At 39.4% G+C, this 27,373-nt stretch overlaps 2 protein-coding genes across 3 annotated transcripts in view; one reads left to right on the top strand and one right to left on the bottom strand.

Annotated features, from left to right (window-relative positions):
• Positions 1-27,373, bottom strand: part of dock1 (dedicator of cytokinesis 1) — a 201,025-nt gene that overhangs the window by 74,580 nt on the left and 99,072 nt on the right. The gene's annotated exons all lie outside the window — the stretch shown is intronic.
• On the top strand, positions 7,841-27,317 carry insyn2a (inhibitory synaptic factor 2A). Its single transcript, XM_085361490.1, has 3 exons — positions 7,841-9,069; positions 15,233-15,304; positions 27,134-27,317. Exons 1-3 carry the CDS (start codon positions 7,841-7,843, stop codon positions 27,315-27,317), a joined length of 1,485 nt encoding a protein of 494 aa, XP_085217616.1.

Below are 27,373 nucleotides of genomic sequence, written 5' to 3'. Positions count from 1 at the left end.
ATATGTATTTATATATTATATGGATAAAGTTCATATTTAATTAACAAGTCTACTAATTACGAGAAATTACCTTCTCTTGTTTTTATCTGGTGTAAAACAGGTTTGACCAACATCCCAAAATCCAGATATTAAATTTTCATTTACATAAAAGCCCCAAATTTTGACCTTTATAAGAAAAGGTAAGCAAATGTGTTGTAAACATTTTAGGTTTTGTTGTTAAAAAGGTTTCTGTTCACCAGCTAACATCTGTCAAAAGATCGTATGCACAGTTCCTGCTGTATCCAGAACAGTTAGCAAAACCACAAATGTCCCAAGTATTTAGTCATTACCTTAATAGTTATTTACACTGTCACTCAAACCAACTTGTTTGCCTCATCACACGTCAGTGCTGTGAAATATACCCTCACAAAACCTTCTTTTTTATGTGAAAATCCATAAAACATAAAACTTTCTTCAAAGAACATATCAAGTTTCACTTTCTGTGACACTGCTTTGATGTTACTGTCGTCACAATATTTTTAAGATTCAGTTGAGCTGACCAAATGACACAAGACAGAATGGCTTTAGCTGTTGTTTCCTCTGTGGTTTCTGACTATTCTTCTTGATGGATCTTTCTCCATGGTTTCATCTTCCCCTTTCATTTCTGTCTCTATTTTACCCACGTTCAATCTGCAATATCCGAACCGAGTATAAGCCCCATGTTCTTTCTATCTGCACCTGTTTCTTCTCGTCTTTTCCATCTTCATGTGTAGCTGTGTATATGTGTGGGTATTTTTTTCTTTGCTAGGGATGACAATGAGGAATGTGAAAGCAGCAGGGGAGTTCTCTAGTTACCCATCAGTTTTGAAACCTCAGTCTAGAAGGCAAAGAGACAGAAAAACACACCGAGAAAGCAACGAGAAGACGAGCACAAAACAGGGGGATGAAGACAAAAAAAAGAGATCTAATGTTCTGCAGAAAGGTGGTAAAGAAAAAAAGGTGATGAGGCAATGATGTATTGTGATTAGGCCGGGCAGTCTCTGCAGTATAGATCCTGAGGTCTGATCTCCCTCTAGAGTAGCCTGTGACGTACAGACAGACTTTCTGAGAATTAATCAAGGTCCTACCTGAGTGTGCACAACGCAAAGCCAACTAAGTACAATTCAGCAGGGACAGAGTGCGTAAAAAATAATTAGGATACAAAGTCTGGGGGCTACAGGCCGAGGATAAGAAGATCCACATAAGCAGCAGGCCAGCATAGAGTACACTATGTTCTTTTGTGAGAGTTATTCCTAGCACCATACTTAAACCATGTGTATATAATGTCTTACTTACACATGGTTTACTTTGGGATCATTAAGTGGAAGAAATAAAAACCTCAATGCATAAAAATAACATATGTATTGCAAACATAGCTTTTTTTATTGCAGAAATATAAAGTAAGGATATTGTGATCAGCGTGGATCAACAGCAAATCTGGATTGGTTCGGTCACAATTTCAGGATTCTGGCATCGAAACAAATACTGCAGTTAAGATATTATTATCATTGCTATTGGAGTAAGCTAAATCATTTTAAATCAGCCATTTGGCTTGTGGTCCACTTTAAGAAGATCTGGTTTTAAGCCAAGCTATGTTATCCAAGATGATGGGTGTAATTTTAGTTCTCCTTAAACTCAACATGATTTGTAACCAGGAGTGAAAATACGCCTTTATATTACGCTTTAAGATATCCTACAGATAGTATTTATTCATTGCTGAAATAATAATATAGATAATAACTAATGTAGAAAAAAAAATAATGGAAGGAAGCATCATTGAATTAAACATGCCTGAAACCAATCCCATAAAATCCAGCCATTTCCAGTGCAATGGCACAGCAGTAAACTACTGTTTACTTACAAAGGATTTCCTGCATGTGATGCCAGGAAAATGCACTTCCCTAATATTTTCCCTCAATACCAACTTACTGTCAAAACACCCAGCCGTCAATCCTCCTCACATCCCACTCTATGAACAAGGGTACAGCCAAGCCTGCTCACATGACACGGCACAAAGAGACAGAAAATAATAACCCAGCAATAAACCCACACTGTCAAATAACCTTACCAGTACAATCTTTTTACTGCGTAATCCGTCTGCTCTTAAGAGGCAGATCAAAGAATTTGCAAAACACCACTAAGCCCTGTATAATTATGACAGTGGAGGGGGGAAAACAGGGAAACAAAGCAGGAGTAGATGGAACTAGATTAAAGAGTTGAAAATGTCCATGACTGTGATGATACTGCCACTCATTCAGCAGCCTCTGAGATCACAATGACTTTTAATAGTGTAAAACTGCAGTGCAATTCAATACTAAACTTCAAGCTCATACAGTCTGAAAAACTCACAAAGCACACAGCTATATAAATTAATATGTACATAAAAAGTACTATTATTGATATTCTGGGAAGGCTTTTTTATAAAATGTGGAAAGCTGGCTGGAGGAATAAACAGTCATTCAGCCGTGGGAGCTCTAGCAAGGTCAGCCACTGATGTTGCTTGGGTGACAAGGCCTGGCTTTCAGATGGCGTTCCAGTTCATCCCAAAGGTCCTGAATGGGGTGGAGAGCTGAGTCTGTGTATGCAAGTTCACCCCAAAATGAGCAAGCCTTTCCTAGATCAATGCTACATACAGGGAAGCATACTTTACAAAAAATATCACTGAACTGGAGACATCAATATTTCTCAGAATTGAAACTAAGTGCTCTAAAAAGCCCCACCGTCTCAGAGTAAAAGGATATAGTCATTTACTATATGAGTAAATAGCTTAGAGTTGTACTACTTGTTCCAAGCTGCCAGGAAAATATTTTTACATTCTCTGCCGAGCGTATGTTTCAGCTGCACGATTGGAAATCCCTAAAATAGAAACATACCATTAAATGCTTAAACGAGATAGGATGCTTACATTGCTGCAGCTAATTGACATGTATAGCTGCATTTCCAGCGTTCAATCGATTCACCGGTTTTGTGATGCATACCATATTAATGAATTTTCCTGTCAGTAGAGCAGAAGCGATAAAACAAAATTAGTCAGGCTCGAAGTTAGGGTAAACATTCAATCCCCAGGCTGAGTCAGGACACGGAAATTTCCACCTTTTAAGATGTCCTCCCAGGGAGCAAAAGCAAAATTAGGAGGCTGCCATTCATCAAATAAGTGACTTGTATAAAGTTTTAAATAGGGCAAATATTGGGGTTCCATTTAATGTAAGGTGCACTGTGTAAGCGAGGACGTGCTCTGAGCGCACCACTTCTCTTCTTCTATCTAACTTCTTCTATCATACCACGATAATGAATTGCATTACTGCAGTAACCTGGATTGTCCTCGAACCATTACAGAACTTAATATAATTGTTAAACGGAAGAATATCGCCCCCAGACTAGCAATGCTCAACGGGCTCGCTTTTAGCCAAATGTGATTGTGTCCCTAGAAATTCCAAATGGTGACCTAAAGGGCCAGCGTGACAGCTATGACAGCAGCGCTGCTAAAACCAGGTCAAGTATTAAAATGTCAGTGTGCTTTGCTATGCGCATGTGACCTTGTGAGGTCTGGGTTTTTGATTATTTTTTTGGGTGGGGGGGTCTGGGTAGAAAATTGTGGGTCACTTCACCAATTAGCTTCTAAATAGAAAAAAAGGACCAGGGCCACCATATGAAAAGAGGCAGTTGTCACAGCCTTGCGTGCTGAATCATCCTGTTTATGCAAAAGGCCAGAGGGTGGTGTTGCAGCTGGAGGGGAGATACGAGTGCTGCTGCCCGTGTCTGCACCCAATGGGTAACAAATCAGATACGGGGAGCCAGGAAGACATCATTCATCCTACGGTGCTGACATGTCAAATATGATCAAATGTAAATGTGAACATGAGACAATATCACAAAACTGTACACGTTGTCATGCCGCCGCATAGGAAAGGAGGAATAGAGAGTAATAGAGAAGCAACACTGTTGCTGTTTGTGCTGACAAACTACATGCCTCGCCTCTGTCAGTGCGCCCCAGGGTGGCTGTGGCTACAATGTAGCTTGCCATCACCAGTGTGTGAATGTGTGTGTGAATGGGTGGATGACTGGATATGTAAAGCGCTTTGGGGTCCTTAGGGACTAGTAAAGCGCTATATAAATACAGGCCATTTACCATTTACATTCCTACCTAATGGCTCAGAACAGGGTGACATCTTGAAATGTAATCATACATAAATTTGCACATATTAAATATAATGTTTAATTTAGACCTAGCTAATACCACCGAAGTATTTATTGACCTCATTTGGAGAGAGGGAATGTAGGTTAGCGATTTAAACTCTCTTTGAAAATGTCATCCACTGAACAAACATGGAGAGGTCTCTTGACAGTGATGGAACACAGCCAAGCGAGCAAACAGATATATTCTGGGAATAAATGTAACATGGCAAGTAGTCAAAAGAATTAAAAAAAAATATTATCTGCCTTTGTTCAGTTGCTGGTTTTTAAATGTGGGATAAACAGGGTAATAACGAGAGGAAATAATTCACCGGGAGGTGCTGTACCGATTCTTCCACTTTACATTCCTGTAACTTCCTGAATGTTCACAGCTCAATCAGCCTCATGGCAAAGGGGTCAGGAGCCTTTATGTGATTTACACTTGCTATAATTGGACATTTTGTGATAACAAGTGTAACACTTGTTTCCATTGGTAACTGAACAAAGATCTCCCTGGCTTCTTCTTGATCATTTCTCCTTTCCACATACTGGAAAAATATTAACAAAATGTCTATATATATATATTTTTTTTTTTACCCAAAATTATTTTGTTACAGCAGCTTATATGTTATTATAAAGAGCGGCAGCAACAACAATATAACAAAGTATTTAAAAAATAAAACTTAAATGAATTTTAAATGACTTTTTAAATGTGGTAAAAAGTATCAGGAGACACAACGAGTGTTGTATGAGTGCAGGATTGGAAAAAATTTATCGTTTCGTATGTAACTATTACACAAAGATTGTGATATGATCAGTAGAGAGTAAAATAATCATGTTTTTTTCTTATAATGAACTAATAGTTCCTGCACTGTACCTATAAGCCTGCAGCTGAGGAACAAAAGTAAAGAAAAACCATTTACTGGCACCCAAAAATCTGGAGCTTTTAGTACAAACATTAATTGTGTCCTGTCTTGATTATTGCAGCTCATTTCACGTATACATCAGTTGGTCCAGAATGGAAAACAAAATCAAAACAAAAAACCCCAAAAAACCTAACACATCACACATCATCCCTATTTTTCCTTCCCTTCACTGGGTTCAAGTAAAAATCAGAATTCATTTTTTATTAATAAAACAAATATTCCCAGGTTCCTGCATGTATAACAGAGCTACTAAGAACTAATTGCAGTAGTTTTCTTCTGCAATCATCTGATCAGGGTCTTTAATTATCGCATGTTTTTTTCTTCTTTTTTTAATAAAGCCAGAGGCGTACAAACGTTTAAGGTTAGAGTTCCTAAATTTCCTCGGCCCATCACGTTGGCTGAATCAGCTGCTGAAAACTCCCCTGCATATCCTTAATCTCTCAATCATTATTTTTGGCTACAGTTTAACTCTAATGTCTGTGTGGACCTATGTATGTAATAATAATAATAATGTTTTTATGGTTCAGGTTATATGTAGCGGCACCAAAATGTATATTTAAAGCCTTCTATGTGAAGGGTTACAGAAATCCTTTCTTAAAAGGGACACTGGGGCTAAAATTGTAGTATCCATGACCTTTGACATTCTGCTCTTGACGATGGAGAATTATGAGGCAATCCCGCTCTGCCTTTGCGTGAAGGGCAGGGAGAACTATCTCTCTCTCACATCCTGCATCCCCCCACCTTACATTTTTATCCAGTTGTCTGCATTTATTGTCTTTTGTTGTCTCTTACTTGCTTTTTAGTCTTTTGTTGTGGAGTATTTTATAACATCCGCTCTTGAACGATGCACAGTAAATAAAAGCTACTCCCTATATACCCCTGTTAAAGTGGGAAGTGTATCTTAACAGCGGAGGATTTTTGTAGTTTACCAACATGCCCCGTGCTGGGCTTTTATACATTTTCAACAAAAAACTGCATTAGATTGTATTCCCTGGTCACTTGGTCACATCAGTAATTATCCATCTGCTCAGAATCAAACAGACATCTGTTTGCACAGGAGAAAGCATCTCATCTCAACCCTGTCTATGTGTGCATGCTGCTCTCACTTCCCCAATTACACAACTGGAGGAGGGTTGACCAGTTTCAAGGGAAGAGTGTCAATCTGTCTGTTTCAATCAAAATCAGCTTCTTTTATGAAAAAAGCCTATGATAATGACAATTATACCATATGGCATGACATATCCGGTAAACGAAGGATGTAACGGGTAACATATAATTCACAGCTAAACTAAATTCTCATTCTCATTGCAGGAAAAAGCAACTGAGGATGAGGCACCTTTTTGCATAAAATGACTGAATGATTATAACACTGTAAAAGTATCACATTTACAGATGCCACTGACTAATGTCTGTAGACAAGACTCTTAAGCTAGATGTTAGGTGAGACAGTAAAAAATAGGTGTCGCCTAATGGAGCCAGAGACCCAGCGTGCTAATTTAATATTACGGAGTGATAGATGATGGCGAAGAAGACAGTGATGGGGGGAAAAAAGAAAACTGTTCTGTAGCTCCCAGCTAAGTAAACAGACAGGTTTGAAATAGGAAGTCATTTGCTGGTGACAGAGAACAGTCATGGCAGATAAGCTGAGAAGGATAATTGGCCTATCTGATTCAGCATCTATATGAGTGCGTGGAGCGTTTCCTTATTGTAAATGAGGAGGCAGAAGGTGAAATATATTTCTGTCAGAGCCTCAGAGGCACACTGCAGAGTCACGATCCCACTACCATACCTGTGGTACTAAGGAAAGATAATTCGTTATCTCCGCTTGTTTCTCCTCAGAGGCTTGTTGTACAGCGTTCTGACAAAGAGTTGTCTGTTTGCAGATGTCAACCTCATGTTTTTCTTAACATTTTCTCAGTTAAGTCAGAAAAGAGACTACTTTTCATATTCAGGGAATGAATTATTAACTATGAGCAGGAAAGGTGAGGCAGTGAAGAATCGTGCTGAAGCTAATAAACCACGGAAAGGAAAATCAGACATCATCCTTATATATTGTAAGCTCGGTGATTGATACAAACCCAAAAGGCGAACGCAACTAGAGCAGCAGATACTCATAAATGTAGAAAGTGGGGTAGGAAAAGGAGGAAGTCGTTATGAAAGACACTTTAACTGACAATGATAAACGAAGGAAAATTATTTAAAACTGGAGTTATTAGTTTCACAGAGGCGATTAAATGTATCATGGAAATTTGATAGGATAATTTTTGGGGAACCCTTACAGCCTAAACTGAGTTGTGATTCAGCAAATAAACAGTAAATAACTGCCAAGCATAAAAGAGCCATGAAATCGGGCAATAAAAAAAAAGAAATAAAAAGGGAAAGAAATCTGCAGTACATGCATATGAAAAACTGACTTCCATAGTTTAAGCTGCACCTTTAGCTCTAGAAGAAAAGAAAGCATATCAAATATCAACCTCAGCTTTTCAAAGATATTCACTGAAAATGTCTATTTGTTTCATTTTAATGTGAAGTGTCTGATAAAAGCTTTTTTTTAAATCATATACCTTTAGCTCTATTTAATTACACCGTTTCCTCCCTTCTCCCTAAGCTAAGAGAGAATGTGTGTTTTATCAAGTGGGATGTAATAGTCAGGCAAGGGTCTTTGTCTAAGCCCCTCATTACTGATGATTAACAGTGTTTCTCCTCTATGCCTCTCAGGAAACATGGTGAGCAAGGAGGGTGGCAAATGCATGCTCACCAACTCAGAGTCTGACTCGGAGGCAGCGCCCGTGCCCTCCACTTCGCTGGCGCTGGAGGTAAAGTATTCCCTGGAAGCCAATCGACAGGTGAGGAAGAGAAACAAGGCCTTGCAAGTGCGTTTCAAGGACATCTGCGAGGCGCAGAACGAGCAAAGAGAGGCGGAGTTGCAGGCAGCGGGGAAAAGTGGCAAACCAATGTCATACAAAGTGGCATACCGCAAATACATGACTGTCCCTGCACGCAGATCGATTCCTAACGTCACAAGGAGCACAGGTGTTCAGACGTCACCCGACCTGAAGAAACGGTATCAGACGTTTCCCTTCGAGCGCAAAAAAGGACATACCTTTAAGCATGTGGCGGCCGTGGAGACTTATAAAGGTCAGAATAACGGTTTTATCATGGAGGTGAAGCAGTCTAAGGCACCTGAGCAGGGTTTAGATGAGGAGGAGGAGGGGGCCTGTGGGGGGAGCGGAGTCCTGAGGACCAGGGCTCTGCTCCATACTAATGAGTGCATTGCCACAGTGGAGCAGCACACTGCACCTGATGGCCTGTGCTCTGATGCTCTGCTGCTCAGTTGCACTGCAGACACAGACTGCCTCGCAGACACACCGAGAGGAAGCGGACCTGGAGCACAGGCAGAGTACCAGCTCTGCAGCATACCTTCCAAAGCCAGAACAGGATTACAACACAGGGAGGCCGACACAGACCGCTCGGCCAAGAGGCAGCTGCTCAATCTGGAGGAAGGCTCATCCCGAACCCTGCCGGACAGGGCCTCCAAGGTTACGGGCCCCATCGCCTGGAACTCCCTCACCCAGGTGGAGTGCCTGGACAGTCCGTCTGTACGGAGCAAGCGAAAGAAAGGCCTGCAGCTCAACGGGCTGTCGAGTGAGACGTTACCACGATCCCGTGGAGGCTGTAAAACACAGGCACAGTGCCACACGGGGCAGTTATCTGCCCGGCCTATACGGGGCATGGAGGAACCTCTGTCACCCTGCATAGGCGGTGAGGCTGATGGAACACCAACCGACCAAACGCAGGAAGCCTGTAAGCAAATAGTGCCTATGAATCAGGACGGGGACGTTAAAGCACAGCTCCAGGCCATGGAAAATCTCATCAGCTCCAGCCAAGAGACCATCAAGGTGCTGCTGGGGGTCATCCAGGAACTGGAAAAAGGAGAGGCCCACAGAGAAGGGTAAGCCATCTCACTCGAATCGTGTACAGATGCACGATTATTTCTCCCTGCTGCAGATGCACAGTACCGGTCCCACGCCAAGGCTCTTCTCCAGATTGTAAATTGGTAACACTGACTGTACAGAACTGAGGGAGAACCAATTTTATGCTAAAAGGCCAAAGATCGATTTAGCACTGAAAATGACTCAGTGGCCAACCATGGCTGAATTATGGAACTACAGATGTATTACAAAACACGCAACACAGACAAAACAAACAACAAAAGCATCTATTGATTGGTTTAGCAAGAGTTGTCTACTTAACGTACACTGACGCGGGTCTTATGTTAGCCACAAAGGAATGCTATAAATCTACAGATAAAAACTGAGAGAAGAATATATTACAAAACAAGAGAAACATAACACGTTCATGATTCAGTATCAACAACAAAAATACAATGTTGGTGTGACACATTATTTCTTTATTACAGTAAAAATCTTATAAGTGTGACAGCTGCTCAGCAGAGCCTTGACTGAGGCACCAAAAGAGCATTATTGTAGCTGTAGTGATGTGGCTTTCACTTGGATGTGCCCTGCAGTGCTATTACAGTGCAATGTCCTTTTGTGACAATTCTCCTTAGATATGGTGCAGCTGCTGCATTACGTACATGCTTTAAATCACATGTTGCCATTGTGTATGTCACCTTCATTCACAAACCCAGTGCTAAGCAACGCTCTCTCAGTTTATTAATTGAGTAATTTAACACTAAAATGCTCAAGACATGAATATTATTCTAAGCAGGGCATCAAATTACAGAATGGCATTAAATTTAAGATTGTTTATTACTTAAAGAAAATACTAAACGTTTAACGATTGGCTTTATCCAGCAGCAGACTATAAGTTTATCTAGAAAAGTTCAAGGCATGTGAAAAAGCCACAGCCTGTGAAAAAGCCATTTACTGTCCAAAAGATACTGAGTATATACAAAAGGGCTGCAGATAGACAATCCTCTATTTCAGTGGGTTTGATGCTATCTAAAGGGACGAGGCAAAAAAAATGGGCAATTTGTTGGGAGAATTGCTGGGGCTCGGCACCCAGATCCCTATCTGTTTTGACCAGTAGCCGTGTTACGGCATGGAGCGAGAAACCCCATGTAATCAACATATCCAAAACACACCTGTCAAGCTTATAAACAAGGAGGACACAAGTACAAGTACTTCCAAGTGTAAGAAAGCAATTCTCAATTTCAACTTCAAACATAGCACGTAGCATTTGCAACCCTCTAACAAGGCAATTATCCTCCTTCAGTCTTGCACAATGCAACTTTAATCTCCTAGTTGACAAACTTAGAAAAATGCGATTGAAAAAGTTAGCACACGCGTGACATAATGCGGGACACTACTTTCAATGCGTTGCCGAGCACATCTGACTTATCAGGTGTGTCTAAAGTGGCAGGTGGGAAGTGGGGAGGTAAGGAGAGGAGAAGCTTTTCATAGACAAAAATAAGTGAGCACTCTTTAATGGCACCATCTGTTCACATACACAAAGACACTGTGTTTTCACATTGTGCTTCCTACATTAAGCTAAAGCCAGTGAGCAGTGTAAGCCCCGTGTAATCCATCCAAGGCTAAGTGAACTTCTATTTATCTATTCAAGCATAGTCATCTTTGTCCTGTAAATACAGTATTTCTGTATTTCAAAGGTCACTTTTTTCACACAATACACCAGCTGTATTGGAGCGAGTTTGAAGCTAAAAGTCAGCACCATCTTTCCCATGTGCAGCCAGGACCTTCCAGATAACAACAATCTGCGATGTACATTACATTTACAGAAATATATCGCATGACAGCATCCTCTGAGGGTCTTGTTAGTGCAAATCTTAAACCAAAAGCACAGTAGAAAAATCACTGTTTACTTCTTAAAGAGAAGCTACAAAAGTCTGCCTGCTGCTCTCCCCAGTGAGTTCAAGAGGCGGAGAGTGCAGCAGGCAGCAGGTGGGCACAGAGCTTTCCATCAACCCAAGAACATGGCAGACATCAAAGCCTTCTGTGTGCCTTAAAATCTAGCAGTGATCTTAAAGAAACTACAATTTGCAAAACAACATATTTCTTGAAAGAAAGACATAGAAGGCTTTTTTGTTTTGTTTTTTCCTATTGGCTTGATGACTTTTATCCTTTGGTGAATATGAAAGTTAACCCTTTTTTGTAACTTCTCTGTTGGTACTGATGTTTCAACTGGAGTGGTTTTATCCCCATCAAAAGTGTTACTTCCTCCAAAAAACTATATATTGGAATAGCAATTCCAGTGCCTCAGCATTGAAAATGACTTCTTCGACTTGGCTATTAACAAAAAAATGAGACAGTTAGGGAAGAAAACCACTAAAAACTTGGGACTATAAAGTCTGACGAGACTGGGGATGAGAAGCTATTACAAAGGGAACACTCTGAAAAGCACAAACACACACAGACACTTGTCCCTCGACTACAGTTTTGCCCAGAGCATAGAGCGTGACAGTGGGAAGGATTCTAGAGTACATCATTGGCTGGACCCAAGAACACAAAGCTTGGGAATAATGCTGTATCATCAGATAGTGCTGGCAGCCCAGACCCAATTAATCACACTCATGGGGACTTGTTGCTAGCGTGTCTATTAGCACTGTGTATGTGTGCATGTTTTTATGCCCCTGGAATCCCACCCACTCGGTGACATTTGGGAGACTTCACGTAGTAGCAAAATCGAGGGAGGTGTGTAAATATACTGTTAATGGCACTTTTGGCTTCGCGCTCCCCAGGGAAGCTTGCCGAAATGAGCTCTACTCTCTTATTTTCTCCTATCAACTCAGTGTGAGAGGGGGTGAGGAGTTATGAAAGATTGAGGGGGAAAGAGACCTAGACAGCATGAGGGTTAGAGAAAGACAGAAAATAGGGGAGTCGTTCAAAGGGCACAATTCAGTTGACAATGTAACCCATCAGTTGTTTATTGATTGACTCGTCTTGCGAAAAGCGAGCGTGGCTGTGGTCTTCCTCACTGCACTGCACTGCACTGCACTTCCAAGCCTATTATTACAATTAATCCCAGTTGCAAATGTAAACATGTAAACGTAAATCTTGTATCACTGCATCCATCCCATTTCCCGAGTCTGGTACAGTCTTAAATAACAATATTGATGTCAACACCTCCAATATACCTGTCAGAGCACACAGCGCAGAAAGCAGTGCAGTAGATAAGGAGGGGAAATTTATGGTAGGGCTTTAATTTTTATTGGTGCCGCAGCCTGTGGGTAGCCTGGCAAAAGTAGTAGTGAGAGAAATGAAAAACGGCTATTCTACTGCAAAGATGAAAGCTGAGGATTAAAAGCAAAAGTTACCCATTAGAAGTATGAGGAATGGAACACAGTGGCTTTAACATTAAGGTTCACTTGAGAAACCAGACATGTGTAACTGTCTGTGAAAGCATCATCACATCTAAATAAACCTCACAAAGAAGAAAAAACATCTTCTCGCTAATCTCTATTGGTATTTAGCTGATGTGTTACTTGACAAAACAATACTGTTGAAAGTTCAACAGCAACATCTCTCTCCAGAAACAGTGCCCCCATTACTGAGACTAATCCACAGACCCCACTCTGAGCAGTCTCTCTCTGTTTTCATATGTTTTATTGATTAAACTGAGTAACAAAGGCCTTTTTTTGTCTGGAAAAATGTGCAGCTGTTCATCACTGGGATGAGCTCTAACAGAAAGGGTGAAGAGAGAAACCTTAGACATCTCAAAACCTTGACAGATAAAAATACCTGATCCACTGGTAAGCAAGTTTTAAACTGTGTTTCAAAGGTTACATGCCTGTGTACCACGGCGTTATTGATGCTGGCACTGATATAACCCGAATAAGCTGTTTTGGTTAGCAGGAGAGTGGTATCTAATATGCGTGATGACATACAAATACCTGCCAGTGATTGATGAAGAAGAGCACAGCTATTAAAAATTATGCATGGCATCTCTATGTGGTAAACAGAACTGTGCAAAAGTCTTGAACCTCTGCTCGTTTATTTCTATTTTGCTTCTATGGAGCCTGGTATTCTTGTCATTTTTAAAAGTAATATTGGGGGAATGGTTCTTCAGGGTTTCCGAAGATCTTTCAAAGTTTTTCTTTGGCTGCTTTTCCATTCATTTTCAGTCCAATGGTTATACATGACTACTTTCCATTTTCAGAGCAATGTTTTGCTTGCTAAGCTACTGAACGCTGGCCTGTGGATCATTCAAGGATAAAAAAGGCCTTTAACCCAAGGGATGATCCAGTGTTGTGTCTACACAAAAAAAGACCTTATATTTGCCAAAGACTTATGTCATATATCATCACATACATCTGTATGGGGCGCTGAGTGCCTTTAAGAGATTAAAGGAAACTGTAAAAAATGGAGAATAAAAGAAGAAGTGGAAAACCTTGAACCTATTTTTTTTTTTAATTTGAAAGTCATGTCCTTAAGAAAAAGACCTAATGATCTAATGGTTAGATCATTAGGTACGGAGGACAAAGGTCTTAACACGGATTCTCTAAAGCCATCTGTAAAACATGCCAGTGATGCTGGGGATCTGGCTAAAAAAAAAAAAAATTGTGGAAATCTAGATCTTCATTTTTCATCATAACCATCAGCCCAAACACGCTGCCAATGCAGTCAAAGCATACCTGAATAGAAAAGCACACAACGAAACATTACTGAAACAGTGTCGCATCACTTTGAAAGAGTAGAGAACAAAAGGAAGCCAACAGAGAAGATCTTTGAAAGTCCTTCAAGTAACCTGCAGAATTACTCCCAAAGACTACTATAGAAATTACAGGAAAAGGGAAGGGAGTTCAGGCTGTGTTAGAAGAATAAAGGTGGACATACTAAGTTATTGACTTCCAGGCTTGTTAGAATTGTACAATCTCGGCTGTTGCCTTATATAGTTCCCTATATGTTTACATCTTTCAATTCATTCCTGCAATGTTTCACCCTTTTCTACCCGGAATCTAAAGAAATGAGCAATGTTTCAAGACTTTTACAAACTGCTTCTTCTGATGCAGAAGTTTAATTACCATAAAACCAGAATTGCCTTCTTTTCAATAGTGTTGGTAAAATCCAAAGTTGCATCCATTCTATTATGTCATGAATTACAAGAACACCATTGAAATCAATACTCTACTCACATTTACAGATGCCAGAGAAATCCTTTAAGCTTACTGAAGCTCTTAACTCAGGCCCATCAGTTAACCTTTAGAAAATAATCTTTAATCAGCACAATCAGCATTTCCTGTTTTATGTTGTTAAAACATCTGATAACAATATAAAGCATATCATATAATACAGTACTTTAGTTTTTAGCCTATAAAATTGAGGCAAACTATAAAACGTCAATGGGTCGCATTCTCAACCAAAATTGTACAATTTCATCTCCTTAGAGGACCTAAACGATTCTGTTACTTTCAGATTATAACTCAGATTGTTTGCTTTACAAAAAATATGCTCCACAGAAAGGATTAATCAATGAAGGGATTTCTTTCGCGTGAGTAAAAAGGGTTAGCGTACAACGTAGGAGGAGCTCATCAATTCAGCAATAAAAAGTAATAAAGACCAAGTTAAAAAAAAACATTTTTGTGTTAAAAACCTTTATTCATTTTGGTAAAAACTGACTAAAGATTACTTAATTTATTAGCCAAGAACCATTTGGGTTATAAACGCTGTTTGATATATTATGAGTTTACACTTCTAATCAACAGTTTAAATATGTGTTTCTATCACAGTGTACATAAAATAATCAGCCGATTAAATGATAATTACACTAATGTAGTGTTACAGCCCAACAGTACTTTTGTTATTACTTCATGAAAAACTCCAATATAATTGGAAGGTATTTCAACAATCCTGAAACAAGTCTATAATGAAAATCCTCTTTAAACGCAGGTCAAAAACTCACCCTGTGTACCCTTTAGCTTTATCTGACTACTAATCAGTCAACCACAAGTAATGGCTGACACCGTGCCCTGGCTACCAGGCACGGGCACGGTCAGGAGGGCAGTGTGACTCCTCACCCTCATTTACTTCGCTCTCGCTAACGAGGGATGACAAATAAGATGAGAAAGGAAGGTGTGAGGGAGCAGCCTAACAAGTCCTGTAATTACTCATTCACGACTCTTATCTTCCCCGCAGACTCTCCTATCGAACCGGACAGGACACGGCCAACTGTGACACATGCCGGAACAGCGCATGCATTATTTACAGGTTAGTAGCCATTCCTCTTCAAAGACACGATGATCCAAATGCGCCCTGCTCTTTCTCCTTGAGGGAAAGTGAACAGGTGGAAAAGAGACACCACAGAGAGGAGGGGAAGGGCTATTACTAATGTGAATGCTGCTAATGAGCGCATGGGGACATGTGACATTTACACGCGACGCTGTCCATTAAGCTATATGTCTTCTTCTGATTCTCATACTGTCCCTTCACACTGCTTCATTCACTGAGTAGAGGGGATAAATACAATGGAGCGTGTGAGCACAGGGTTGCAAAAGGTGAAATTAATTACCGTCCACACATCATGAAATATCATCACAGTGCGCTGTTTCCAAGCCAACTAAAAATCTGAATGACTTAAATGTAAAGTTCAATTTATTTGAAAACTAATATACGTGTGCAAAGTCAACCAGGCGAGAAAGTATCTTCTTTTGAAGACACACGTGGCATAACTTAATTTGGAGGCACTATGCTTGTATGTTAAACAATGTTTAGTTGCTCTGTTGGAGGCTTCAGAATATCTAATTCTCATACAAAAACGCTAAATTCAGCGATGGTTCTCAGATATAGCCTCTAAGAATCATGAATCCCTATACACAAACTCACAACAAGCCAGCTAAAAGTTATTGCAATACTTAATTAAAGCCCAACTTTGAAATAAATTGCAAAGATGCAGTGCCCTACCAAACTGAGATTGCTGCTAAATTTCATTTATTAAGTCTACGTGAGTCCTTGTAGGGCATGACAATTAAGTCAAGCGTGTACCATGTTCTTACACAGTCAGTATGACCCCCATGAAGGCTCTTTACTCACAGTTAGAATGGCAAGACACAAGGATAAATTGCGTATGCGCATGCAGCTTAGCTGTTTCTGTTTTTCAGTGATTACAAGAAGTAAGCTGACAACGGTCAAAACGAGCGAGATGGGGAAGAGATGGAAAAGAAAGGAGATTTAAAAAAGTAGGTGGGTGAGAGGCAATCAATAAAAGTGTTTTCAGTGGTCACTGCTGTTCTACTCAGTCTACTTTTCTCCTCTGAGAAGCCATTTATAATCATTTTCTATCTACTGCTCTCAATAACTGATAAGCCTCTGGCCATACTTCAATCGGCTCCTGAAAATCAAGGAGCAGGGCATAACTCTGTTCCCTCTGATGTGTGAGATGAGGAAGGGTGCATTGCAACGTAAAATATTTTAGGATCCCAGCAGGTCCTCTGCATAGCCGCAGGGTTGACAACAAGAATGGTGCTTTAACAACAATTCAATGACAGAACGACGGGGTGATTTGAGCTGACTGATGGCAAAGAATTTGAAGGACACAAGACAGAACTAATTAATAGGCAATGGTTTAAAAAATGAATGAAATAGAACTGACTCCTGAGATGAGATTTCGCTCTTATATATAGTTAATATGTACAGTGTCAATGCAGAGCTTTGCCCATGGAGAATAGGCACCCCTGTTCCCTCTAACACAGGCTCTTTCTCCACTCTCCATTCCTAAGACAAGACCACAAAGATGTTTGCTAACCTTTGCTCTCAATCTGCAAGCAACAAACTGTGTAGCAAAATGCTTAATTTTAAAAGAAATTACCTTTCCTATGATGCTTGCACACTTTTGTTTTTTTTAGTTTGTTTTTTTACTAAAGTCATCACATCAATGTGATTTCTAATGCTCTGGTGTTTAGATGTGGCCGATATTTAATCAGTGATGTGCTGACAGGTGCAAAAGTGAAAAATTTCTTTTAAAAAAAAAATTTGAAATGACATTTGTTTAATTTGATTGCAGTGTTCAGATTGGGTATTTTTATTCTGTTTGCACTTTTAAACCGACTATAATTCAAATTTTAGGCTTCTGTAAACGTAGCTCCTGGTGTGTATATCAATGTGACCTCAATTCCCACTGAAGATATTAAATATGCAAATGCAGGTTGCAATAAAAGCTATGATTAAGTGTAGCCATTTGAATATGAGCCAATTATACATACGAGTGAGTTGTTCAAAATAGAACGCGTATGGAGATTTTCAATACTAAAAAAGCCCAAAGAAAAACTGATTGTTCTATAAAGTTGACACAAAGTAAGGTCAGATTTTCCCTCTGATTTTGCAGGTGTTGATCTTGCAGAAAGACTGACAACTGTCTTTAACGTCAAATATCCACATTCGGCTTCCTAGATCTGCCACAATTGACTGAAATTCTTCACCTGCGGAGGAAGTGCAGAAAAACACAGACTGTATATTGGAAAAATAGCTGTCAATAAAAATAAAAAAAACCCAGGAGACTCATTTTTAACAAACCCTGTCTGGGTCTGGCAGGGTTTTAGCTTGATGAAGGGCAAAAAATTTTTAAATGTGATGTTTAAAATCTGTTAAATTGACCCGAGTTCTTCTTTAAGAGACTCGCTTGGCATGGTAAATTGTGTTGATTAGACACAGAATCAAATATAGCAGTTGTATTCACACAGGCGGGGGGATTAAATGGCAATCTAATTACTTAGATCTCCATGAAAACAACCTCTCTGGAGGTGGAGGAACACAGGATAGGAGGCAGAGCCGTGAAGGAACACTGTGTATAAGGGAAGAATAGTTGTCTATGATATCAGGATTTCTCGTGAGTATGCTGGAGTAAACTCCTAAATGTTAATGTGATATACCTGGTCTCGAGGCTAGAGTTGGAAATATGGATACATAAATCATTTTAACGCCAAGTAAGAAGCCATGCACTCTTCAACGTAATCAATTCGTCCAAGAGTATCTGGCATCATCCAACCCAACCTTAGCATAACAACAGCACCAGATCAATATGATGCTGCAGTCTATGGGCATGGACTTCAAACAGAATACAAAAGCTGCTATAGTCTCTTGTCCTTGTCTGGTCCCACTTTCCTCGTTTTTAACCATCTTGAACTCGGTCGGTCTCTCTTTCATCCTCCCTCAGTAACTTTCTCAATCTCACTTTTTCTCCAGAATATGTTATCTCCTCCACACAGCTAACAGTGTGTAGTCAAATGAACTTGGGGATTCAAAGCTTAATACAATGTGCATGACATTGAAACAGAATGAGGAAAAAGGCAGAAAAAAACAATATTCTGTCTTGCCTATTACAGTGACGTAACATCTGTTACTGAGAAGGGTTAGGAGAGAGGAGTTTGGTGGGGGGAGTTAGAGACTAAGCATGAGAGTAGGGCTGCCCAAAACGATTATTTTGATCGTCGACTAATCAGATCGTGCATCCATTGGACGTAAAACGTACAGCTTATTGCACCAGCATGCATCTGCTCTTATATAACTATCATTAGCTTACAGCTTTAAGTGTTTACGGTATGTGCTAACAAAAAATAAAGACAAGATGATAGTTTATTAAATTTGAATGAAATTTGCAGATTGTTTCGGTGGAGTTTAATAAACTCAGCCGTCTGCTCCTTGCTATCTAAAATATAACGGGACACCGGAGTATATTCTCGAGCATCTGTGTAAAAACTATAATTTTAATCTCAGCCAAATCGATTTACTCAGGAACAAATAAAATACCGAAAAAAGCCAAACAATAACATTTTAAAGTTATCCAAGTGACTTATATGTCATGTTTAACCTGAGTAGCAAAAGACGGCGGTGGGTTGAAAAAGATTTGCCGGGTGTCCGGTGTTCTCACAGGCTCTAGTGAGCCTAGCCCCCGGCTAGCTATCGAGCTAGTGGGTAACAGATGTCTCGGAAAATGTCGGAGCGCTTTTGAAAATATGTGGTGTCTTGATAAACTGAGCAGATATTTGAGGTTTACACAGCTACATTCTCGCCTGAAAATATGTTAAACGTTTATTTTGTGACCGAGAAAGAATAATAAGAGTAACATTAAAACTAACTAGCTGCCGCCATTGTTGGAAACTGAGCTGTGCTGCGCTATGAATTCTGGGACACAGTTTCTTCTTCTTCGGGGTTTAACAGCAGCTGGCATCCTTGTACATGAGGTGCTGCCATCTTCTGTTTCAGTCCGTTATTACACTCTTAAATCCTACTACTTATTCCTGCATCTTTTGGGATCTTACAAAGCTTCAAACGACGCGTCGACTATTAAATTAGTCGTAGACAATTTTGATAGTCGACGTAATCCTGACTAGTCGACTAATCGTGGCAGCCCTACATGAGAGACAAACACAGAAAGAAGCTGGATAAAAAGACACCAATGGACAGGATGGTGCGGAAAAGTCGGGATTCGAAATGCATTCCGCTGATGCTTCTCGACGCAAAAACCCTGTAATCTCATTTTCCTCACATTGCTTTTATATGGGTTAATGTGCTGATCAAAAACAGAGATAGATTTAAGTGGTTGTGATTAAGGAAGTCGATTTGGGAGGTCCCCATCACTGAGTTACATTGTTAACAACAGACTACAAATATTCCCCAACAGTTAAATTTTCTCATTAGCTTCCGAGTCCTGCGATTAATTCTGAAGCAGAGCATTACAAGTGATCATTAAACTGACTATCTGATGGTAAAACATTCTTTGAATAACACTGTGCAGTGCAATAAGATAGCAAAAAAAAAAAATCAACAAAGGAATGGGCTTTTAAAAGGAGGACAAATATCCAATCTATTGTGCGAGGCTATGAAAATCAATTAAGCGTCGCTAAAGGCTGAAGAGCTGATTACATTAGAACATATGGAAATTACTGAGCAGCGAGGCTGTCCTACCGCACAGCAGTGCTGGGGGAAGATATCTCTTTTTCTGCAAGCATAATGATGTTTTCCAACATGGTGGTAAGCCGGTTACCATAGCTACAAGAGTGATCCTCGGTATGACAGATAGTGTGGAGGGACAGTGAGGACAGTCAAGAAGAGCACATTCACACCCAGAAAAGATAAGGGGAACAAAAAGAAAGGCAGAGTGAGAATGTGTAAGAGCGAGGGGATGAAAGAGACAACGAGAGATAAAGACCCAGACGGATAAAGGGCAGGTGAGAGGTTTGTATAACAACGAATAAGTTAAAATGAGAGATTATGTATTGTACGTGGAATTGGACAAAATTCTTTTTCTAATATATATATATATATATATATATATATATATATATATATATATATATATATATATATATATATATATATATATATATATATATATATATATATACATATATACACACACATACACACACTGTAGAGAGGAAGGAATGGGAGTAAGAGAGGAAGACAAAGATAGAGGAGGAACAAGTGAGGGACAGAGGTTAAAGACTGACAAGGTCCGAAGTGCTTTCTTCAATTTGTTCTGATCCAACAACCCCCTCCAGGGAGTGGCAGATAGGGGACAGTAAATGCCAACAACGTCTCACTTTTTGCTTTCAGCAAAAAGTCCAAATGCGGAGTGACGCATGGGGGCCCGTGACACTTTTATAAGGCAATGCTGATAACTGGGCTGGGTAGAGACTAATAAATCTTTCATTACAAGGCCTTTTGAGTAGGTTTCAAAGATGAGATGATTATCTTTTTTTCTCTCTTTTTTTTCCAAATGAAGTTATGCTGATTTTTTTTTTCTCTTTTCAGTGACATTTAATTTTCCTTGCTATGCTGTTCCCAAGCCACGGGGCACTTTACATCTACTTTGTATGATTCGCCTGGCTCCTGAGAGCTGCGCAGATTCAGTTTCACACAAAGGCTAAGTAACAACACACAGCTACAAGGATGACTAACCAGAAACTTTTGATTGTTCAAATATGTATGCTGTTTGTGGGGATTAGTCTGATTACATTACATTTACTACGTGTATTACTCAACTTTAAAAACGAAATATTTAAAAAATATCAGGCTTGAAAAGGAATGAAAACACTTCATAAGCTATGTTGAGTACAGCATTGTCAGTTTCTATGCTGATATTGTCAACTGGTACTGCATCATGTGACTTTATACGTCAGTGCAAACGCTCCTCTTTTTAAAAAAAAAATAAAAATCACGTTCACAGCATTTAAGTTCGACTGGGTAGTGTCCAGGGTGGTTGGGGGTGTTTTCTAACAAAGATCATTCATTTAGTTTCAGCTTCCAATGAGGTTCACAGTCAAATCAGAAGACTACAGACTTATAAAGTAGTGTTGTGTCTATGGATGGTGATGGTCAAAACTACTGACGACGGCTCGTAGATCAGGGCGATTTTTGTGCTTTTTCTCCACTGACGCAATAAACTGATATAATTATTATGAGGTGTATAATAAACTGAATCTTCCTCATTATAGTTTCTGGTTGCACTTCCACATATAACAGGAACTTGCAACCCAGACTTACTTGGGCGTGCGTGGCTACGCATCCACAATTCACGCACGGACTTCTACAAGCTTTGAAGTTAATGTGCGTCTGTGTGGAGAGGTTACACTGATCTATCGTCATCATCAAAAGAGAGACAACAGCAGGATATCTGTGACTGCTGGTTTGATTTTTAAATGTGTGCAAATGTGACCGTTGAGACTGTAAAGTGCAGAGACACGTATTCGTCTCCTAAACTTCCTGTCTCGTCTCAGTATTAAAGTCTGTTAATACTCTTTTAGCTGTTCAACTGATACCTGTCCATTAGGTTAACTAATTACGATAAAGCTAAATCAATCAGTGTTTTAAGTCAACTTATAAACGTTTCTTCTTACTGGATGAAAAAACTCCCAATGTAGATGTTCCACTTTAGCTCATTTGGAGGTTTTTTGCCTTGTGGCCACATATTGTTATTATGGAAGATGAATAGAGCCACCACAATGGGTGTGCTTTAACCTCCTCTGCCATCCAATAGCGATGCCACAGGGGGACGAGAGGATGGAATCACCCAACCCTACTATAAAGACTTTTTAAATCAGCGGTCCCCAACACCCGGGCCACAGACAGGTACTGGTCCGTTAGTCGTCTGGTACCGGGCCACGAGAGTTGAGGTTTGTGTGTGAAATTTATGGTTTTCAGGGTTTTTATCATTTACTCGGTTTCCCTTGGTCTTTTCCAGTGTGTTATGAATTTTAAATATTTACATGTTACCATAGCGACAGAGAGCATTAATTGGCAGAGAGGAGGATGTTACTCACAATGTTGTTGGCGCATTTCAGGAGGACGCTGCTAATAAAGTTACACAATTACACAGTGAATTCACGTTTACTATTTTATTTACAAAACACCACAGTTTTTGTCTTGGTCGTATCAGTTTATTTTGTTGTATTTATCTGCGACACCTTAAAGGCCAGTCCGTGAAAATACCGCCTGACATTAAACTGTTCTGTGGCGCAAAAAAGGTTGGGGACCGCCGTTTTAGATATAGTCTGCATTTAGATTATTTAATATGTGACTGAAACTGGAATTTAAGGTTGACTTATTATGGTCATTTCCAACTTGATTCTTTATTCTTGGGGTCTACAAGAATAGTTTTTCAGAGGGGGCAGGTTACAGCCAGAGTGGTGGGGCTGAAATGACCTTGCCCAACCTGGTCGTCCCCGTTCTACGACATCATAGAGAGCCAGAATAGAGAAAAATCTGAAACCTGAGCATTTGGCTTTCATGGATTACTTGATTGATTATTTTAACAATTTACATGTGTTAAAGTTTAGAATTTAGAAGCACAACCTTTAACCAGATGGAAACAGCTGTACAAAGCAAAGATTGCTGCACATAAGTATCTTGATCTGTGCAACATGTAATGTACAGTGTCCATAAAGAGCATTAATTAACTCTTATTATTGTACCAACAATACAGCATAATAATCGGCATTTTAATCAGGTTAAATGGCTACATGTCCATGTAGGACTATCACCTGTAGCCATGGATGTGAAGCAACAACCGCCTCAGCAGTATTAGAGGCTTACGCTGAAGAGCAAGGAAAATCCTATCACTGCTGCTGTATATGTGTGTATGTGCATGATTATGTGTATGTGTAGAAGGAGAAACTTATCCACAGAAAATGACACAGCATTGAGCTAGAGCACCCCCTTCCCTTAAAACTCCAAGGAGATCTGTTTTGCTGTGCCTTTATCGCAGCAATAACTAAAGGTTTTTAAAGACGTGCAAAGCATGCAGGGAAATGCTCAACATTTTGCTTCATCGGTGTCACCCCCACGTTTATTACATCTATGCCACTTCTATCTGAGCTGCAAGAGCCTGTTAATTTAGTGGCCTATGCATCTTGTTTTATATGCATGTCAGAGTTTGACAAAGTGAACTACATTTGGGAACTATTTTTATGAATGGATAAAAATCAAATTTTTCAGAATGAATATAAAACAACTGTTATGACCACTTAAAATTCATATATAGGAAATATTCTTGGCAAACTTTAAAATCTACTCTGGTCTAGCCATTTGAGGCCCAAGAGGCCTCGAAGGAGGACTCTTTAAATGGTACCTGCCAACTTTGAAGCTCTGGGCCAACTGTATGACAGACATGGAAAAGTTCAAACAATATGTGCAGGTGTAATCTTGCTAAAATAATATCAAGGCACGTGCTGTTGTACTTGTTCTATGTGTTCAAAGCACAAAATCTTTTTGGAGATTTTACAGAGATGAATAAAATCCCTCAGGGATAAAATCTGAGCATCGAAAAGTAATTGTGAGCCAAACAAGAAACAGTCTTTTTATGTCCTGGTCTAAACATTTAGTTCAGGTCCTGCACGTTTTTTTCTTTCTTTTTGTTTTGTGTTTTTTAATAAAGGCTCAGAGCAAAACAAAGAACTGCATATGATTCAGCTCGCCTTTTAGCTGTTTATGCACAAATCTGAATAAATCCAAAGGTTGCGAACATGGATTGATCTGACCTTTTGAGTAAATTTGTTCATAAGACAGTTTAAATTATTTTAAATATATGCGCTCCTTCTTTAAACGTATCCCCAGTGCATTTGCTTGCAACACGGAGCTGTTTCCACATGTAATCATTTGTGCACACAAACTTCCACTAATTTCACACAGAAACACGGATATAGATTTTTACCAGTGTAATTAGCAGCCAGTGATTTATTGATCAAAGTGGCTGCGCTTTCCCTTTTATATAAAAGCCTAAAGTCAAAGAATTATATAATTCTGAGTGTCTGCTTCACTTGAGTTGCTCATATTTGCAATTATTGGAGAAAGTAATGACATGCAAAGGAAATGTTTGACTCTTTTGTGTGGACAAGTAAATTCCTCATTGAAACTGTGAAACTGTGTTGACAGATAAAGTTGGTGAACTTGAGGAGCACGCTAAGGAAAGATTTTTTCTTATATTTCATTCAAAAAATGCATATCAATATAAAGTGCCTTGAGGGGACTGTTGTTGTGGTTTGGTGCAATACAAATAAAATTGAAATTGAACTGAATAGATGTGATGCAGGTCTGGAAAACAGTACACCAGAAAGAAGTTAAATGCATTCTGCACTACGGTCCACCAGTGTCAAACATCAGTCTGCTGAAAGATCTCCCATCCTTGCATTCCAAATTCCTTTATTTGCAAAATGTGCAAGAATTTTCTTATCCGTTTCAAATCTCTCCATAACATGTTCATGAAATTTTAGCTGTTTTTTGACTTCTCCATTCCACTAACCTTCATTTCCTTTTCATAACCACAACCCAGAACATTTGTACTACCAGGAATCACAGATCACATAAAGGTTCTTGTCTGTTTTTCTGCTCAAAAGCTTTTTTCAGATCATGTCAAACACATATTGGCCCAAAATGACTACATTTTTTAAAAGTAGGTTTTGCTTAAATGTTCAATATTGTTAAACGTTACATTTTGTATAACAGAGGCTTTTTCTTTTCTCTTTTTTTGCTAAAATATATTGCCTATACATATATATGTATTGTTTAAATGGTGATTAACTGTTTTTTCAAATGTGTCAGAAATTTCCACATGAATGTCTCCTCATAAAAAAAACTCCCCACAAATGTCACTTTACTACAGAGACTTGATTTAAGAACTTATTACTATTTGACTGCACTTTCAGAGTCTATAGGGAAAATAATGTGCAATTGCAATTCCCCTTGAATACTAATAATGATCTAACTATGTATCGCTTCAAGTCTAAAATCCCAACAGATGCATTGTACTTAAATCTGAGCAGGCAGCCTGCTGCTATTATGCAAGTCTGTCTATCAGATTTGCCACCAGCCTGACTTATGTAGTGGCTGACGAAGGCTTTAGCAGATTAAAGCACAGCTGAGGAAGTAATCTGAGTTTCACTTTGCAGCACCTAGCAGTCAGTTTGCAAGTATGGGATTACAATGACGCTTGGTCCAGATAAATACCCTTGAACCCTGAGTAAATACAGAGTGAACCAACAAGGACAAGAAAAAAAACAAAAAATTAACGCATTCGTTATAAGCACTATTTTTTTCTGGTATTGTAATACTGAGCATGGATTGAAGCGACATAAAACAAAGTGACATCCTCACATCAATACGAAGGCTCTCATCTGAGGTCCAGCTAAACAAATGATCTTCAGTTCAACATCAACACCAGAGACTGAACTGAGAGTGGGAAAAACACTAATGGACTTCCCTGTCGCTCTATGATTCACAATGAGAAGGCAAATAACAAAAGAAAGACAGAAAAAGAAAAAGCAGTGGGCCAAAATGAGCAGCCAGATGCAATCAAGAAATGTCTAAATTTGGAGGTTTTACTGGGAAATAAAGATGAAGCAACCAGGAAATGTAGGTCGCTTTACCAGGCTGAGCAGTGCTGTGACAGATGCCTGCGCAGGGGTCAAGTGAGTACAGGCCATAACTTTGATGCTTAATATGGTTGTCGGGGGAATGCAACAGCCAAAAAATGTCAAGATTAAAAGAAGCACTAAGGGCAAACCTCAACCCTGGTTTCAAAGATGATAAAAGAAGAATATAAACAATAAAAGGCATTAAATAAAAGCCAGCACTCTAATATTAATGAATTATAAGAAATGAACTATACGACTTGGGTAATAAAATCCCATTTACATGGTATTCATTTCAACGATAATATGATAAAACTGCCACACTTATCATTCTTTCCCTGCAATTCATTCATTATGATTAATTTGGCAATTGTGTCCTAGAAAATGAAGATTTGGGCTACAGTAAAAGAATCAAGCAACGGGCGTAAATGGGCACAAAAAGGAGCTTTCTACAAATCTGTATCCAAAACTGTTGCAATTTTGATTCAAATTTAAATTATAATAGAAGACAAAGCTTTCAAAGTCTGTCAGACCATTTATTTATCATTTCTTCTGATTATTTTAATATTGAGAAACACATGCTCACTTTTACTTTGACACATTTAAAAAAAGCTGGATAATTCATCACCTCTTCTTTTTAAAACTCTATAAGCATTTGATGTCGTTTTAATTTTTCCCCCCCATTCTTTCTTGATCCACTTACAGCTGCTCAGCACTTCAAGGCCTCCCTTTTCATAGTCTTTGCATCTTAATGCATGCAATGTCCTCAATGAGGGACATGTCTGGACTGTATTTAATACATTCATAATAGTTTGTCTTAATAGAAGAACTCCGTAATGTACTGAGTAGCCGAGTAGCTGAGCTACTCACACATATGAATGTGTGGGGCTGCAAACCTTCAAGCTTTTATGGTGCCTTCCCACATGTACATGTTACCTATGCCATGGTTTATAACTGTGTGCTAATAAGTATTCAGCTGGTCTCCATCCACTTCAGCCCACAGGATGCTTTGTTGATGAAATCTCAAAAAAATAATTGTCCCATTTTGATTCATCTTAGTTACACTACTTCAGTCCGTCCCAACGTAAATGACTGTTTAAATTGGAATTAAATGCCCTGGAGACAATGTTGTTAATAGCAAGCCAGCAACTGGCAGTCATTTAAGCTAACACCTTTCTGTCTTTGTTCGCTGCAGTGTTGAACTGGATTTCAAACAACAGGAGGACAAGCTACAACCACTGATGAAGAGGCTTTTCCCAACAGAGGACACCCACTTTCCCCCCCTGCCTTACCCTCAGGAGGCCTTCACCTCCACCCCAAAACGCAAGTCCAAAGCTGACTCCAAGAAACACGCTCGCTGGAAACTTTGGTTCCTGTGACAACAAAAAACCATGTTCCCCTCCACCACCGTGCACAGGATTTAAGTGTCCATCCG

The sequence above is a fragment of the Diplotaxodon limnothrissa genome, linkage group LG8 (assembly GCF_057381915.1).
Source record: "Diplotaxodon limnothrissa isolate DT_005_m linkage group LG8, D_limnothrissa_male_GT1.1, whole genome shotgun sequence".
NCBI lineage: Eukaryota > Metazoa > Chordata > Actinopteri > Cichliformes > Cichlidae > Diplotaxodon > Diplotaxodon limnothrissa.
The sequence above is the reverse complement of the archived record's forward strand: the minus strand, read 5'-3'. Positions and strand labels throughout refer to the sequence as shown.